At 39.1% G+C, this 18,222-nt stretch overlaps 1 protein-coding gene across 1 annotated transcript; it reads right to left on the bottom strand.

Annotated features, from left to right (window-relative positions):
- Positions 1-5,305: 5,305 nt before the first annotated feature.
- On the bottom strand, positions 5,306-17,885 carry kcnk4a (potassium channel, subfamily K, member 4a). Its single transcript, XM_008420460.2, has 8 exons — positions 17,673-17,885; positions 14,366-14,515; positions 12,723-12,991; positions 10,176-10,293; positions 9,908-10,068; positions 8,523-8,709; positions 7,243-7,379; positions 5,306-7,154 (listed from the first exon to the last, which is right to left on the bottom strand). The coding sequence occupies exons 3-8, from the start codon at positions 12,909-12,911 to the stop codon at positions 6,102-6,104; spliced, it is 1,845 nt and encodes a 614-aa protein (XP_008418682.1). The 5' UTR covers positions 12,912-12,991; positions 14,366-14,515; positions 17,673-17,885; the 3' UTR covers positions 5,306-6,101.
- Positions 17,886-18,222: the final 337 nt, after the last annotated feature.

Below are 18,222 nucleotides of genomic sequence, written 5' to 3'. Positions count from 1 at the left end.
ACCTCTGGAACCAGATCCCAGTCTTATTTGTTTTCTAATCAGAAATGGCTTTTAAAGGTGTTGACTCATTTTTTCACCACAATTTCATTTCGGTTCAATGCAATTTTAAAAACACTTGTTGCACAAGTAATTTAAAAAAAATTTAAAATTACGCGTTCGGCTTCTTAACATTGTGAATGCAGCAGTTTGGCTGTTTTAACATCGAAAGACACATTCAAGATGCCTCTGAAGCCAAAATAGTTTAAAGAGGTACAAACTGTTTTTGCAGCCATAACAGTAAACTTGTTTGTCTGAGCCGCAGCAAAGCTACGTTTTCACTGTATATAAATGCGTCTCATGTGTTGGGGTGTCAGGACTTCAGCTGTGGTGAGGCTCCTTCTTCCCCCCCAGCATCTGTTAGTCCTTTCACTTAACTACCCCTTGTTATGTCCAACCTGTACTTATCCCACGATAGAGCTCCTTGCTGTTTGCTCTCACACTGGAACCTTGTCTTTGAGAGGCACACACACTCTGGCTGTTGACCCTTGCTTTCTCACGCACGCCCTTCTTTCTTCAAAAAAAAAAAGAAAAAGAAAAAGCCATACATGAATGTGTGCGTAGACCCCCGGGGCATAGAGAGCGCTCTCATACATGCAAAACATACAGATGCCATGATTCATGGGCCTGGTTCGTCACACGTTAACTCATGCTGACTGAAAATGTAAAGCAAGCCTTTGACAGAAGGTGTAAAACATTCAGAAAGATGAACAGAAGGCAATTCTTCCTTACATGCACCTCATGAGCTCACAGTGCAGCTTTTGGATCAGAGTCCAAGCTGAAGTCATTTCCACTTTTTCAGGCAGCTAAATTCAAAATACGGCTTCTCGGGGCAACAGCGCACGCCATAAAAGCCAAATGAGGTTATACAAGCTGCGGAGGAGGATGGAGGTTCAGATACTGATCTGCAGCAGCCTCAGGATTATTAAAACCTTTGAGGAGTTACTTTAAAAGTGGAGAGGAGGGCCTGTTAGAGCCTCTATGTTCCCTCTTCGCACAGAGGAGGGCGTAATTCCTGTAATTTAGCTCCATATATGAGTAAAAGTCTGATTCAGTTTAAGGAGAGATGTAGATCAATTTACTCACAGGTAATCTGATGGAAAATCTGAGAAATACTCAGATTATTCAGCAACATGTTCATTGGGGTGATACAAATTTATGCTTCTCTCGAAACCTTTTCAATTCATCTTCTTCAAAAAGCATTACATTACATTTTTCACATTTTGAACCAAGCACTCCTATCCATTGTGTCTATTTTATGTAATAGTTTTGGTACATAATTGTGAAATAAAAAGAAAATTATACACGTTTTATGATGTTGTTTTAGAAGATAAAATTCTGAAAAGTGTGTGCACCCGCTTTATTCTCAAATTTTTAAATATAATCAGCTGTCTTCTAGGGCTGTAGTGATACAATAATCTCACGATACGATACACAATATTCTGCTCACCATACAATATATATTGCGATATTCAGCAAACGATACAATTCAATACACTTTTGCGATTTTCTGAAAGATTTTAGAGGGACAGAGTGATTTTGGTGAAATTTTGTGACTGTTATAGAGTTGGATTGAATTAATTTAACTGAAAACTGATTAAAARCACCAACTACACAATACCTGGCTCTGGTTGGACATGGACACAGACTTAAAGTCGACAGCTGGACAAAATGAATCAAAGAAGTGGTGAGAAAACATGTTTCTTTTAATTGAAACACTACAAACTGTAGCTTACATGCATTTGTAAAGTAAATAAAATGCACCAAGTGCCCTGCTCTGAATAGTTTGATACCTTTTAAACCTTGACACTTAACATCTGAAGGAATCACTGTAAGCCTGATGACCTAATCACTCTCCCGGCGAAGCAAGCAGTGAGTGAGCAAGGTGACAGTTGGATGTTACGATACTTGCAGATGAATATCTACTTTTTTTCTAGGAAAGAAAATATCGATATATATATATATATCGCAAAATCAATATTATTACACAGCCCTACTGTCTTCAGAGTAAAATTAGGCAAACATACAGGATCAACATCCTGGACATGCCGGCCCCACTGATGGGGGCAGCATCATGCTGTGGGTTGCTTTTCTCTTGCAGGGAGAGGCAAGACATGAGTTAATTGACGAAACACAAGGGGACAGTTTGGACGGCAGCATATTGATGTGTCGGAATGGCCTAGCCAAAGTCCAGACCTAGATTTGATTGAGAAATCAACAAAAAGTGGCTCCACAAAGTATTGACTCATTAGTAAAATCCTATTAAAATACATTAAGGTTTGTGACTGCACCGTGATTTAATGCCAATACAAACTGAAGACGTGAATACCAGACACGATCCCTATCCTGTTATCGCTGCAATAAGTTTTTCTTCTCCGTTTGTTCTCTCTTTGCTGCTTTTGTTTATACTTGTCAATTTTTCCTGTCTCTCACCTTCCAGCTGGTCAAACACTCCTTCCTGAGCTTTGTTTTCCTTCCTGCTTTAGAAGAAACTTTGGGACAAAGGTTAGAACTGAAATATGATTCAGAACAAGCTACTGCTTTCCTGATTTAGACACCTTCTCTGTAATTATCCACACTCTGAATTGATTGAAACTACAATGAAGTAGATAATGTACTAATTCAAAAATCAACCCTACTGATTAATTTAATGTATTTAAAATATTAAAAATAAACCTTTGATACATTTTAAAACAGTTTCAAGTTCTTATACAAGTTATAATTTTGTATTAGAGCTCTGGAAAAAATAAAGAGACCACTGCACTAAAAACCTCCTGGTTATTCCACCTAATGTCAGTAGTTCATAGATTAAAGGAACAATGTTCACTTTACTCAAACATATACCTATAAAAAGTAAAATCAGAGAAACTGATCATTTTAACTTGTCTCTTAATTTTTCTTTTCCAGAGCTGTATACGGTAAATATTCAGGTTTTTGTCTAATATTTGTCTGAATAATTTGGAAAACGTGTTATAATAACTGCTGATTTAAACCACACGTCAAAGTGATCAAAATATTGACTCATGAATATTAGATAATTTACAACAGTTTCAAGACACAAGCGCTTCATAAAGTCTGCATGTAGCCAATACCTCCGCTGCCAGTCCGTCCCACCATCATTCCCAAACAGAGATGCTTGGATTCCTCCTCCTGATGTGGACTCTCACCCTCAACCCAGTGGGGAGAGTTCACCTTGAACCCCGGCCCCTGAACTAATGTCTCAGTTTACTAAGACATTACGAATGTCTTAGTAAACTGATGTCTTTAAAAAGTTCTGTTTGTTCAGCGCTAAATCTCCACACTTTATAACTTACAAATAGTGTTATTTATTGCATCGTCTCCAAAGAAAGTTTAAAAATGAAACGGGTTTGAGATCACAAACCCAGACGCAGTAAAAACAGCCTGAGGAGTCATAACGACTGGACTGCTGATGCGTCGCACTTGGCCCACCACCTTCCTCTCTTTCTAGCCTTCTGTCAACAAAGTACAAAATCTGTGGGAGCCTGGATCTGAGCACGGCCTCAGCCGGTTACTTATTTTGGCCCCAGACGAGGGCTTAATGCCACGATATCTTTGTGAACTAGATCTTGATTCTGAGTATGCAGGAACTGACTGTTTACCCCTCATTTACCAAGAAATGAGCTCACTCAGGTCTCAGGGTGCAGATCATTACGCATCTTCTGCTTCGCAGAGCATCCGCAATTCTCTACTGGTTTTATATGCTTTGCTGCACATATTTAACATTTTTGAGGGTTCAAAATGTACTTGTTGCATTTTTCTTCCCACTGGTGGACCCGTGTTTTATTTTAGCTCGGGATTTTGAGACCAGAACTCAAGCATCTTCTCTTGCGACTTTTAGGTCAAGAAAAAGAAACATAATAAAAAACAAATCGGATCTTGCAAAAGCCACTATAAGAGAGCCATAGACTTTTGGTTGAGGAGCTTTATGACTGACCAAAAATCTAGACAGCACCAAAATTAAATATTTTAAATATATGCTCCATGGTGAGCCTTAGAATGACATTATAAGTGTTGATGTTTTAGGGAAAGCCGCTAAAAGTCATGACAAACATAAATAACTGGTGCATATGCAGAAAAAAATCAAACGTAAAAGATTTTAAATAGAAAGATGACTTTTAGAAGTTGGTACACATCAAATCTACTAAAAAACTTGAGGTTTCCTGTTTTCTTTTTTAGAAGGACGTCCATTCATACTTTATCCCTTTTTTTCCCTGTTTTTCTCCAGTTCAAAAACTTTTTGGCCAAAATATGAAACAGTACACCACTGTGAGGTGGTAATTCAGTGATTATTTTGGGGAGCTTTAACAACACTGGGTAGATTTTATGGCTTTCACTATTTTGATTCTTTAAAATATTTATGAGTGGTTTCACGAGTCAAGAAATTTAACCCCCCTGGTTCCTTTATCCCTTAGATGACTTTAAAACCTCAGACTTGAAAGTTGTTTTTTTTTTGTTCACATCTCATGAATCACTGACACTGATTCTGAACACATGTGATGATCTTACCAGGTTTTAAATATCTTGGATCTTGAGTTTGATGTTGTGGTTCTGGCCCTTGCAGCGTTATCCTGTTTTAACTGGGTGGTGTCCAATACAAGCTTTGACACAGTGTGTTGTGATCAGTTTAATTAATACAATAAAACCTAAGCATCAAGAGAAACCCAGATATTCAACTCTTCAACATCGAATTAATACTTAAACTTTTGTCACGTTACAATCGTAGCTTAAATCTATTTTATTGGGATTTTAAGTAACAAGCCATAAAAAGTAAGACGTAAGTATGATATAGAAGAAAATGAATACATGACTTTGAGAAAACTGACATTCACTTTTACTGTGAACATACTGTCCATCACATTGGTGGCAGCATCATGCTGTGGGACGGTTTTTCTGTCCCAGCAGGAACAGAGAAGCAGGACAGAGATAGTGGGAAGATTGATCGAGTAACATGCAGGAAAGTCCTGGAAGAAACCATGTTAGAGGCTTCAAAAGACATGTATCTGCAGGTTTCAGAAAGTTAAATTTAAGACTTTTTAATGCCACCTTGAGTATATTTTAAGGCTGAAAAACTTTAAATATAGAGGAGGGTTTCAAGATTCTGCTGTATTACAATCATAAATGTTTGGCGTCAACCCTGATATTTTGAGAGCTCTTTTATAATGATGCTAAAACCAGTGAATTAACCAACAATAACATCAAACCCAACTTCACAATTACCTAGTTGAAAGTCAGAAAACCAGTGTGATGCTGTAAGAGTTGTGCCATCCTTCTCTTTATTCAAGCACCAAAGAAACATGTCCACTAACCACATATTTATACTAATATTTAAAGATTGTGTGTGTTAAAGATTGTATGAGAAACAAACTGTCCAAAAAGGTGCAAATAAACCATTTATTTATGTATGTATCAATTAAACCGGAGGCAGCCTTATTGGATTTTCACTTTTGTGTTGGATTTAGACTTCAGGGAATTTCCTTGTGTATTTTCCAACCATCTTGGAAAGTCCAACATCAGAGTGAATACAAAATTAAGTCTTAGCTTTCATCCAAACATGCAGTGGCAATGGATAGGAATATGATTGAATGAAAAACTTAACAAACTGGAAAAGTACAAGTAGTACTGTATCACTATTTCAGCAGGTTTTTAGAAACAGTTTTTTTAGTGAGCTGGTTCTTGGAAATCTTAGTGTTTACAGAGCTGAAACTTCAGAATCGCTGTATCAGATAATGTGTGATGTTAAAAGGAAAAAATGCAACTAATGAAATATGAACCTTGGTTTACATGGAGTCTATTTTTAACAAAGGCATAAATATGACAGACGGCATAAGATGTAAACATGAATCAACCCTTGAACTATCGGCGCCAGTAGGGAAACAAAAGAGTCCGTCCAGATGCTGCTTAGCAAAAATATAAAAAGTTGAAGTTTGGGAGCTGACTTCATTGATGACCTCCAAGAAATTCATGATACACGATGCAGCGTGGTGAGGTGTCAAGGTAGGTTTGTCACACAAACTTTGGCAGTATGCTGTATTTATGGGGGGCCATCAAAGGCCAGGAACAGAATCTGTCTGGGTCTCTGCTAGAGAAATGTCTGAAGGAGAGCATTCTGGAGGAGGTGTTGGGGGATTAGATGGTGGCTGCATGCTGGGCCTCCGCACCTGCAGGGGGCTCCACCTGTTTGTCAGTCGTTTCTTCAAGCTCTTCCGCTTGGGCTTGCGTGGATGTCTCCTTTTCTCTTTACTTACTGTGGGCTCAGTGAGGTCGCTGAGCGTGTCCGAAGACTCGTCGATGTAGGCCAAGTTCTCTCCAAAGAAATTCAGCAGCTGGCAGTCTGACGAGGAGGCAGCAGTGCCTTCAGGGGATGGAGGGGGCAGTTCAGGCGTGGGAGGAGGGGAGCAAGAGGGAAAACTTTGAGGTGGGGTTTGACTGCAGGCATTGTTAAGTTCAGATTCAGGTTTTTGTGAAATGCTTTGGTCTTTTTCATGTTCTATGGCTATTTGTAGGCCTCTCAAGTCCCCCTCCTCCATGCCGCTGATGGGATGAGAGCCTAGGAAACTGTGGAGTACTGAGAATGTCAAAGACACTGATGAGCCATCTGACTGGGAGTCATACACAGACTCATAGAGGGAGCCCTCCTGCATGGCTGTACCTGTGGAGTCAAGCTCTGAGGTGGATCGGGCTACAGGGAGGGAGAACGAGCGGGCCAGAACCTGGTGAAAGGGCCTTCCTTGTCCCTGAACACAAACAGCAGCAACTGGTCTGCCCCCCAGCGCTGCTTTTGGGACTGCTGGCTCTCCAGTTGCGCTGCCCCTTGGCCGAGGCTTGGCCATCCCAGCCCTCTCTAGAGAGGACTGACCTTCCAGCTGGCACATGGAGCTGGAGAGGCCGGCCCAGCGGTTCGGCAAGTGTCCGTTCTCAGAACCTCCTCGAACCCAGTGTCCCAGGGTGCCGTGGGCTCCCCGGCGGATGCGCCGTCGCTCACTGCGTTTCCAACGCCGGCGTTGAAGAAGGAAAGGGTCGTTGAATTCCAGAGGGTTTGGGATGCGGAAGTCCATGTTCTGGGTCCAGTCTGTGGCGTGGGCCCTTAACTCCTCCATCTGAAAGCAACAGAGGGAAACAATGGCAAGGGGGAAACGATGCTTCATGTCTCTCTTGATTAAGTTTCCTGACCTTAAAATCTCTCACCTCAGCACGCGTCCTCTTGGACAGAACCCTGAGCCAGTTGCCTATCATGGTGAGGATGGAGGCAAAGTAGGCCAGGCCAAACACTATCCACAACAACACAAGAGGCTTGAAGATCGTCCCGCCTTCATAACCTCCACCTGAAGAAAAATACTGGACTTAGGAAGGTCTTATCAGAAACATCAGAAACACACTTCACATGTATGTTCTAGCAAGCTGATGAAACTCCTGATGACATTTCTTTTCCACAGTAAGGTTGAAACTGATGTTAGAGGCACAGAAACCTCCCATATTAATAGGCAGACTAGAGAGTTTATGACAACCTCTCCATACAGATGTCAAATTTAGTAGTGATTTGATGTAATAAGGTCATGGTTCAAAGCAGATTCTCACTCCTCCGGGATATGACAATCCCAAGTGCTTAAGCACTTACAAAGAGGCTTTGGTGGTGTGAGTAATAGTCATATTTTTGACACATATTACAACCATGGCAGGCAGATCTGCAGCCTGTTCAATCCAAAGAACCATTTTCACCAGTCTAATGAAATAAAACTCATTCAATGTCAAATTATATGTGTACTTTTGGAAAATAGATAAATTACTATAGACATTTTGTTGTCATTTTTGAAGAACCTCTGCTTTTTCCATTTGTATGTCTTAAAATAAAGAAAAACATAAAACTTTGTAAAAAAAAAAAAAAAGAAAAAAAGATATATATATTTAGTGTCTCCAATCTAAAGGCAAGAAAAAAATAGGTCAAAAATGGAAAAATGGAATGTGGAAATTTATTTCAATTATTCCTTGACAAAAGAGGAATTAACATAAAAAATTCTATACAAAAAACGCATTTTAAAAAATTAGTTGCAGGAGTCTCTGGTTGCAGACCCCTGCCTCCAGCGATGTATACTTTTTCTGTATAATTTTAATGTTTAATTTAGTCTGATAGTCACCCTTCCTCTGCGCCATAGAGAATTTCGAATCACCATAGCAACCTAACCTAGCAGGTCACTATGGTTACTTAGCAAGTTCTTTAACCTTTCACATGTAGCAACATGGATATAAAACCTGGAAACTTTCATTGATTAAATAACCTTTTTATCAATTTGTACGCTGCAGTGCCATTACTCACAATTTATCAAAAAAAAAAATTACTTTTCTATTTTGCAACCTGGTGCTTGTGATTTATTGAGTGAGTCTTGACTACGGTGGTCAGAAAGTAACACAAGCCCGCTGGTCCTAAAGTTTTAAAAAATGTTATAAAACACGGTGATGCATGTCAGCACCTGGTACGAAGTCTCCAAATCCAACAGTGGTAAGGGTGATGACCACGAAATACAGCGACTCCAGAAACGACCACCTCTCCACTTTCTGAAACACGACCGTCGGGACAGCGAGGAAGATCAAGCAGCCAATAAGGATGGAGAGAACTGCTGACATCACGCGCACAGTTGTGGGCCTGATTTTACGTTTCTGCAAGAGAGGCAGCAACAGCAGATTTAAATACATAGTTTAGACTTAGAGGGCTCTAAGGAGAATTGTGCTGTTTTTACGCTGGGTTAATCAGCAGCGTTTGTCCAGTTACACTTCAACTAAAATGTTAAAATTAAGAAATACATCTTCCTCTATTAAATCTTTGCACCGTTTTTCTAGCAGATGGTATTCAGGAGGTGGAGTAAGTCACTCAGCCCTGCCACATGCCTCTTCTTTTCATGGGTGAGTTGTGTTTAAAACGAGTCAGTAAACCACCATGGACACCCATTTCTAACAATAACCCTTGAAGCATTGCATTCAAATGTGAGAATGCATAAAATAGCTCGCTGGAAAACTCACGCAACAGAAAACTGACATGGAACGATATAAAGTTTGAATTTAGATTCACATTTGTCTCATCTGCTGCTTAAAGATGGTACAAAATGATCTACAGCACAATACAGGCTTACATGGCTTATAATACAAATTTAGAGTAGTTGCAAAGCACTCTCAAAAATAATCTCAAAACAGATTTTTGAGTTTGTGCATAATTCTTCTCACAGAGATGTGCTGCTCCAGATTAAACTGTTCCAAAGAATGGCAACCCTGTGACTGTGCAGTGCTTTTAATAGTTCTTAACTGCATTTTATATGCAGCTACGCAGGCTTTTTTGAGGAGAAAAGCCTTACTTTTCTCCTCAAAAGTAAGGCTAAAACTGAAGGTAAAGGTGCAGAAACCTCCCAGGGTAAAAGAAAATACCTTAGATTATGAAAAAACTTCTTTGTACAGATGTGATGGTGTTACTGTTGTAGGATGAGTAGGAAAGACGCAAGGAAAACCCTATTTAGCGTTCTGAGAGCACAATAGGGTAAAAATTGCTTAAAGGTGGAATTAGGTTTTCCAGATTAGCTCTGAATAACTAATCCCAGTGTCCAGGTGGACAGTGTGATGGTGTTAATTTAATGAGAAAGGGGCCTGAATCGGCACTCCAATATAGTTTTCAAGTAAATCTTGAGTGTCAAAGAGAAAGTAACTTTTCACAGCTACCCTCTATGTGTTGTTGATACTCTGGTAGCAAAGGCTCAGCCTCAGAAACGTAGCTCTAGGTTTCCATTTTGGGTTAGAAAGTCATTAGACATCTTTCCTTTCCCAGGTTTAGACTGAGGTTCAGCTTGCATACAGGACAGACCATTCTCACCAAAAACAGCTTCTCAATCTTGGCCACAGCTCTCCGCAGCACCGTGCCCATGTGATCACCCACTCCAGCAAGCAGGATGCCAAACATGGGGATACCGACCAGAGCGTAACACACACAGAACAGCTGTCCAAGCCACGTCCGAGGAGACAGATTCCCAAAGCCTGGGAGACACACACAACAAAACATCCCACTGTGAACCGATATTGAAAATATTTGAGAGAGATCATTGGTTAAGACAGTCTGATAGATGTATTTTGTTGCTCTTTACCTATGGTGGTGATGATGGTACCACAGAAGAAGAAAGCGGAGCCCATGTCCCAGCGGCTGGTCAGGTTGGCAGATAGGCTGCTTATGTCCAGGCCTGCCTCGACTGCAGACACCAGTTCCTGCAAAGCAACATGTGAATGACCAGTTCTTGCAAATATATACTCATTGTAGCTTTATTTGTAATTTTCCTCATTCCACATGCAAATTTACTGAACACACTCAAATGAAAGCAATAAATTAAAATGTGAAATATTTAACAGCAGATGGGAAAATCTTTGTTGTTTAGCTTGTAAACTAATAAAAAATGTGAATTTAAAATGATTATAAATGTAATATGATCCTGCACAAAAATACCAATATTTTGGCTATTTTGTTTTACTACAGATAGACAATATGTATCTGGTATGATCAGCAGAAATGTGATCTATTTAATTTATGTTATTGTGACATGTTTCACCAGATAATAAAAACCATGGCTTTAACTAAAAGAGGCAGAGGTGAAGATAATCTTACAAGAATAGTTGAACTGTATTCAAGGTTAATTATGTTCAAGGTAATTAGATAGAAATTGAAACTCAATGTAAAGGTGCACAAAATAAAATATTTCAGCTGTACTGAACAGGATTCATGTCACATAATAAAATGTGGAAGAATATTTTCGATGACGTCCTCTTGAAGATTTCTTGACGTCACAAAATCCTGGGATTTTTAGCAGGTGATAGTCACTGTAAACTGTTCCTGTCTGCTTTTCTGTTTGCAGCGTCCTCGTCTCTCTTCCCGTTTTTCAGAAAAATGCCAGAGCAGATCACAGGGCGCCTCTCAGAGAAAAGATTGCAGGTGGTTGTTATAACTCAAAATAATAGTCGTATTTTTTGACAGGTGTCATAAACCAGCGGTGTTTTTCCCCTTGCAAGCAAGCCCAAATAGTTTCTGCACAATGAATGTTCATATCACCGTTGCCTTCCTACTCTGTGAAGCTTGAATTTCCATCATTCCCCATTGAAATCTTTTTGTTTAGTTATTATGAGATGCCATGTAATTAACATGGAGCGGCAGCAGAAAATGCCAGAGAATGGTTTTTAAGATTATTTCCAAATATTTTAATGTCTCTTATGCTTTGGTGAAAACAATGCAAGACACTGTCCAATATCTTATGTTCATAAAAACCAAGACCTTGAAGATCCTAATTATTGCACCAATCGATCATTGTGGTATCAGTGATCAGGAGGGCTTGTTTTTCAGAACAACCAAGAGCTCCTGAGTAGAGCTAAATATTTATTGAAATATGTCAATAAAATGAGTTAAGGACAACAGTAACCTTTAAGCAGTGACATACTACATAAGTGAGATTCATTTGGGGAAAGTTATGCTGTCCTACTGTTTTGAAAGAATGTGATGAAAGACTTTTAGGCTGCAGGCAAACACTGTCTGCTTTAATTTTGATAACATTCAAAGAGACAAACATGTGAGAATGCTTCATAACATGCGGGCACAGTCATGTGATGAGGTGGTCATTATTTTATTATGTTATATAAAGGACACAAGTCGTTTCTCGGGACATTTATTGATGTTTTACGTTCGTTACCGCCGCTTTTGACGGTTGGTGGTTACCATAGCAACCAGTAACTGACAGCTCCTTTTTTCTGCTGCCGATCTGTAACGGTGGTATGTATTAGGATCAGCTCTGTATTTTCTTTACAAAAAAATACAGATATATTTTAGACAAATCTAATCATATATATTGTTACATTAGTACTTTTGCTATGTTTCGTATAAGTTTTTAACTATCATGTGCATTTTAGCTAGATTTAATTTTACAGTTGCTAACTGCTGCTAAATGCTCATTGGGAGCTATTGCTCTGTAGTTTGTTTAGGGTTATTTATTGTATTTTTATTTAATGTATAGGAGCAGAAGCTGCTGGACTGATGTTAACCACCAACTTGATTTTCTCTTTTCTTGGGTATGTTTTAATTTTTGATTCAAAGTAATGTTTCAATTGTGTGATAGTCTTTGAGTGTTACAAGTGTGATTTTATTTCCTGTACTGAAAGCATATTGTTATATATGTTGTTTATGTTAAAGATGAGATTGGTTATTTGGATAAATGATGTAAATTTATGTTAAATACCACTATACAGTCGCAATCTGCCCCTTTTTCTGTTGCTGTCTGTAACTATGGAGCAGAAGCTGCTGGACTGATGTTAACCACCAATTTAATTTTCAAAAAAACAAAAAAGAACCCGAGAGTGTCTGCTGTAAAAACAACCTACTGGAGCTAAGTCAAACATGGGTTATACATTTAAAGGTGGTTTTACAAAATTTTTACCCAAAGGACCCGGGTCCAAAGGAGCACCAAATTAGTCAATGTCTTATTATTTTCCTTCCAAAAATATGTGAAAAAATCCCAATAAAATAAATTTTAGCATGTGGTTGTAACATGAAAAAATATGGAAAAACATCAAAGGTTATTCATATTTAATAACCTTTTACCGTGCAATAAAGAACAGGAAACTCAGCAGAAATATTTTCTTCATGTGTCTGACGATACCTTCACAAGCTCTTGGAAGTTAACCTCAGTGACGCAGGAGTTGTTACTGAGGAAGTCCTGCTTGGCCTTGAGCAAATTCACATGTGCCTTGCTCTCCTTTGGCGTCTCCAGGGTGACAAAAACGAGCGCTCCCATGCCCAGGTACAGCATGACCCCCGTCAGCAAGGTGGTGAGGGTGGTGCATCGCATTTTTCTCCTACTCGTCACCCCTACCCCTCCAGGGTCTGGGGGCTGGTCCGGGGTCTCAGTCAGGATGCACCAGGATGCAGCTGGCCACAAACAGGAAGTTCCTTTAGACAAGCGCTGTACGCATGAGTGCAGATATATACAAACAAGGTGGACAAGTGTTCTGGGAAGAAACAAAGACCCTTCTTACATCTGTGGGTCAAACTATAATCAGACAAGGTCACATGGGTACATTTGTGTTAGTAGTTACTGCATTAAATAGCTCCCATTCTCCCCCCCCCTAAGTTTATTTGTAATTTATAATTGTATTTAAAAATAAATTACATTTTTGAAGCTCTTTTTTAAGCTCTTTTCCATTTTGTATGAAAGGAAGATTATGACTTTTCCTTCTACTTCTTAACACAGCCTGAAGTTTTATGAGATTAAAAACAGAAAGACATTGACAATGGAGAACAATTTCTTCCTGTTTTAGGAAAACAAGCAATGCTTTGAAGAAGATAATAGGTTTCTATAAAAGTTGTTACTACATAAATAGACATAAAAAGGCTCCAGTGCTTATTGCCGAAAACCTGTGAGGTTGTAGCACATTTTGGGCTGTTTTCAGCTTGTATCCTCATAGGCTCAATTTAGGAGAGAGATAATGTACCGTGGTGTAAATTAAATATCTTAATGTAAATCAAATATCTTAATGATCCCCTTATTGCTTCTGTACAAGTACAACACTGTGCTAAAGGTTTAAACAGATTCTAATTTATCTACATTTTTCTCCAAGGAGTCAGATTTTCTTGGTAATCTTTGTGAAATAATCTCCATCGGTGACTTATTAAATTTTCCTTAGTTTTCTGTCCTGTCCTTTACCCGACCATGAAGGCATGTTGGAGAGAGTCCTTAAAATTTTAAAAGTGGAAGAACAAAAGTGACAAAAACCCTATCCTCCATGTTATATTCACTCAGGTTAACTTTAAAATAGAAATTTCTTTGACTACCTGAAACAATAAAGTGCCAAAAAGGAAATAAATTAGAAAGAGAAAAATTCTATTTTCCAATGTTCAAGCATTTCGTGTTCTCAGAAGTGGGAGGAGTACAAACAAATTGTACTCAAGTAAGAGTAGCACTACTTTAACATATTTTACTCAATTACTCAAGTAAGAGTAAATAAGTATTTGATAAAAAGGCAAAACTTGAATAAAAACTGTAGGTGTGTCTGGTGCTATTTTGGTTAAAACAAGCTTGTTTTTCATTTAGTGAAGTTACTCACAGTGGGTAGTGTCCAGAAATTTCACTCAAGAGTACTGATACTTCATCATAAAATTACTCAAGTAAAAAAATACAGCACAGTAAGTATTTTTTTCCCAAAAAGCTACTCAAGTAAAAGTGACTGAGTAAATGTAGCTAGTTAAAACCAAACTTTGCCTCTACGTAATAAGAAAACAAAACAGGAAAGTGAGTCTGTATACCTTACTGAACTGATGGCAGGCTCATCCCATGTTAAACCTCCAGAGATCATTTGGAGAAAAATGATCTTTTCCTCTTTCCTGGTTGTATCTTCAGCGCTCAGAAGAGGAGAAGTGCGGCTCCATCTCTGCTCCATTCAAGCCATTTAAACACTTGTGGACACACAAAGGTACGCTTCAATACACAAACACTTCCCAGCTTCTCTCAAAGCTCTTCCATTGAACACTGCTGGAGGGAATTTATCACGAAAACCGGTGCAAAAGTGACAAAATGCAGGCCACCCTGCCAGCGGCCTCTAAGATGATTGGACTCTGCCAAGCTTCCAGAGAAACATCACACAGCATTAATCAAAAACCAGGTTTATCTCTTATCTTCACTTGGCTCCTCGTGCTTTTCTTTGAGCCGTGTTTACCTCAGACACAGGCGCTCAGACAAACAGGGCTGGGATTTAGGAGCTGCTCGGCCCGGGTCGAGCAGACCCGGTCGCCACCACGTGGACTCTGACAGTGTTCTGAGATTTCCCAGAGCCAGGCCAACTGTTAGCATTCTGCTCTAATGGACTGCTGCCTTTGTTTTGCGTGGGGAGTCCTGCTAACCAGCCCTGACAGATGTTTTTGGTTATATCACTGTCTAAACCTTCGCTGGCACATTTTGATATTGTGCTGAGCTATTAGGTTGGAGAAAGGAGGCCGACAAACAGAGATCTAATCTTGAGGTAAACATCAGCGCAGGTGGGATAATAAATCAGGAGCTTAGCTGTTTGGAAAGAAGCATGAAGGCAGGACCAGTTATTAACGAGGTATTCTTAGGTTTACATTTACGACGGGTCAAATCTTACCAAACTGTGGTGTACTGCAGGAAGATAAGCTCTGTTTGTGCCACTGCACATCTAAAGTCCCTCTGAGTCACTACACTGAAACTCAAAATATTCAAATAAGACAAAACTAACTTACAAATAACTTTTCAGCAATATGTCGGAGCTTGGTTTAAGTAAATAATTCCTTAGTATTGATTGAAAAGTACTACTTCCACTGGCAGATTATTTCACTTATAAAAATACATTTCCCCCATGTTATAAATGAAATAATCTGCCTAGTACTTTTTCATCGATACTAAGGAATTATTGGCTTAAAACAAGCTCCTATATATTGCTGAAAAGTGACTTGCAAGTTGGTTTTGTCTTATTTCAAATGCACAAAGATATTTGCACAAGAAACTAGACTGAAAATACTTGGTAAGATTTTGTGTTTTTGCGGTGTATTCACAGTGCATTGATACTTGTACAACAATTCCACATTTTGAACTGTGCCTCCACAAACCTTGATTATTTTATTTGCTAGAGCAACAAGATAATGTGCAAACATGCAAAGGGAAAGTAAACTATGACCATCAATTTTCAGGTCTTGCGACAGATTTATGTCTGGCCTTGGACTATGCCATTTTTGTACATGAAAACACTGTAATCTAAACCCTCCCAGTGTTTCTCTGGCTGTAAATTCAGGATTGTTTATCCTGCTGGAAGCGGAACCTCCATTGTATTCTTTCAGCCTCCAACAGGTTTTCTTCCAGGATAACTCTGGTTTTAGCTCCGTCCACCTTCCCATCATCTCTGACCAGATTCCCTCCTACAGCTGAACAAAAACATCCCCACAGCATGATGCTGCAGTGCTGGTTTCCCTCCAGACATGGACCAAAACGTTTAGTTTTATCTTAATCTGACCAGAATATACATAACTTTGGGCAAGATCATTGTTTCAACAATTGCTAAAAAGAAAGATTTGAAGGTTGCATGACCTGTACTTGTGAATAGATTCTCCCACCCGAGTTGTGGATCTCTACAGCTACCCCAGAGTTATCAATCTGGCTGCTTTCATGACTCATTAATGCTACATTTTGAGAAGATATACTGAACAGGGTATATACAGAGTAAAGGGGGCTGACGCATATAAACACCTCAAGTTTAAGATTTGTATTTGTAAAATAAAATTTCCTTCCACTTCACAGGGATGTGATGTTTTGTGTTTGTCTATCACATGAAATCCCAACAAGGTACACTGATGTTTGTGGGACAATATGTGGACATGTTAGTGGGTATGAATACTTTTGCAAGGCATAAGGATGATTATTAGCCATGTACAATGTAAGGGGGAAAAGTAAAAACCACAAATAAACTTTATTTTCAAAGGTTTTCAAGAATCTAAGAACACTTTAATAAACCCGATTTTTCTAAGAAAAGATCAAATTTGTCTTAGAAGATTTTCTGTTTACTATAGTCATTTAAAATGACTTTAAGCCATTAAAATAAATATTTAGACAAAGCACTATAAATCCCCAAGTAACCATATTAGGGAGTTTCGTGCAGTTTAATAATATCTCGTGAGATTTAGGGCCTCAGGGGGACTTAAGACCTCTGCAGGAAAAACATTTTGAATAATACAAAACGGAAGCAGATGGCATTTACAGTATTACATAAATGCAAAAAACAAAAAAACATGAATAAACTGCTAAAGCCAAAAACAAAGAAGAAACCCAAACTAAAATTTGCAGCCTTGAAAGGATTTTAGTGGCACGGCTGCTGTAGAAACTTCAGACAAACCATCAAAGACAGAGATGACCGACTGTGGGAGAAAATGTAGTCTCTTATGCAAGAATTTACCACAAAGGTCAAAAATAAAGGGCCTTCAGTCATAATCTGGCCTGAAAGTATTCAACAGAGAGCCAACCCTGACATCAGGAGGAGATCACAGGTTGCAGTTCTGGTTTCATGCTCTGGGAACTAAATAACGACAGAATGTTTTTGGGGTGCAGTAAAAGCAGAGACGATACTCCGACTGAAAAATAAACATGTGGATAAATCTGTAAAAAAACAAGCCTGGGTCCGTCGGCTGTGTTAACGCTGCAAAAACACAAAATCTTACTAAGTGTTTTTGTCTAGTTTCTAGTATGTTTTGTGTTAAAACAAGACAAAACATACAAGTAACTTTTCAGCAAGATGTAGGAAATTGTTCTATGCCAATAATTCTTGACCTATTAATAAAAAGTACTGGTCCCACCGGCAGATTTGTTCATTTAAACACGGGGAAAATGTCTAATTTTCCATGTTTTTTTTAACTTGTTTTGAGAAGGGCATTTTTTGCAGTGAGGTTACTTTTCTTAGAGAGCCCATGCCAGATCAGCACACTAATAAACTGTTTTAATACTTTCTTACAAAATTTGTAGAAAAGGCCTCAGAGCAACAAACATGATAGAAACAAACGTTTATCCTTATCAAGACAGAGAAAAACAAAAACTCTAAAAGACGATTCTTACCTTGAGGTTTGGCAAACGTTAGTATCCAACTTCACTTTATGCACAAATTCTTCTTCTCCCACCATTCAGAAGTGAGAGATGAGCTCAGCATGTATGTTGTGCGGATGCATGAGTGCATGTGTGTGTTTTCTCCTTGGAAGGTGTTTCCCCTGTTCTCGTGACCCCGCATCACTCGAGCAGAGGGGAGCGGATCATATGAGGGTAGGAGGAGATGAAGGAAAAGATGAGGCGGAGTGCACGAGAAGGCTATTACAGCGCTCTGTGTGTGTGTGTGTGAATGTTTGATGGAGTGGCGTCACAGCAAAAGGAAGAGCAGAGGGCCTGGAGTTTCCTGAGCTGGACATCAGGGTGTGTGTGTGTGTGCGTGCGTGTGTGTGTGGCTCGGCTCTCTCTAAATCCATCGCTTGTCTGGGTTCTGTCGCTTCGGGAAGTAAGCGACAGAGTAAGTAAGTAAACCAGAATTACAGGCCACAGTTTTTGAAGCACTTGAGGAAAATGTGCATCGTGAAACAAAGCAGGCTGAAAAAGCCGTGAAGCTCTTCAGCAACTT

The sequence above is a fragment of the Poecilia reticulata genome, linkage group LG10 (genome assembly GCF_000633615.1).
Source record: "Poecilia reticulata strain Guanapo linkage group LG10, Guppy_female_1.0+MT, whole genome shotgun sequence".
In the NCBI taxonomy this organism is placed as follows: Eukaryota; Metazoa; Chordata; class Actinopteri; order Cyprinodontiformes; family Poeciliidae; genus Poecilia; species Poecilia reticulata.
This window is presented reverse-complemented; position numbering and strand designations above follow the sequence as displayed.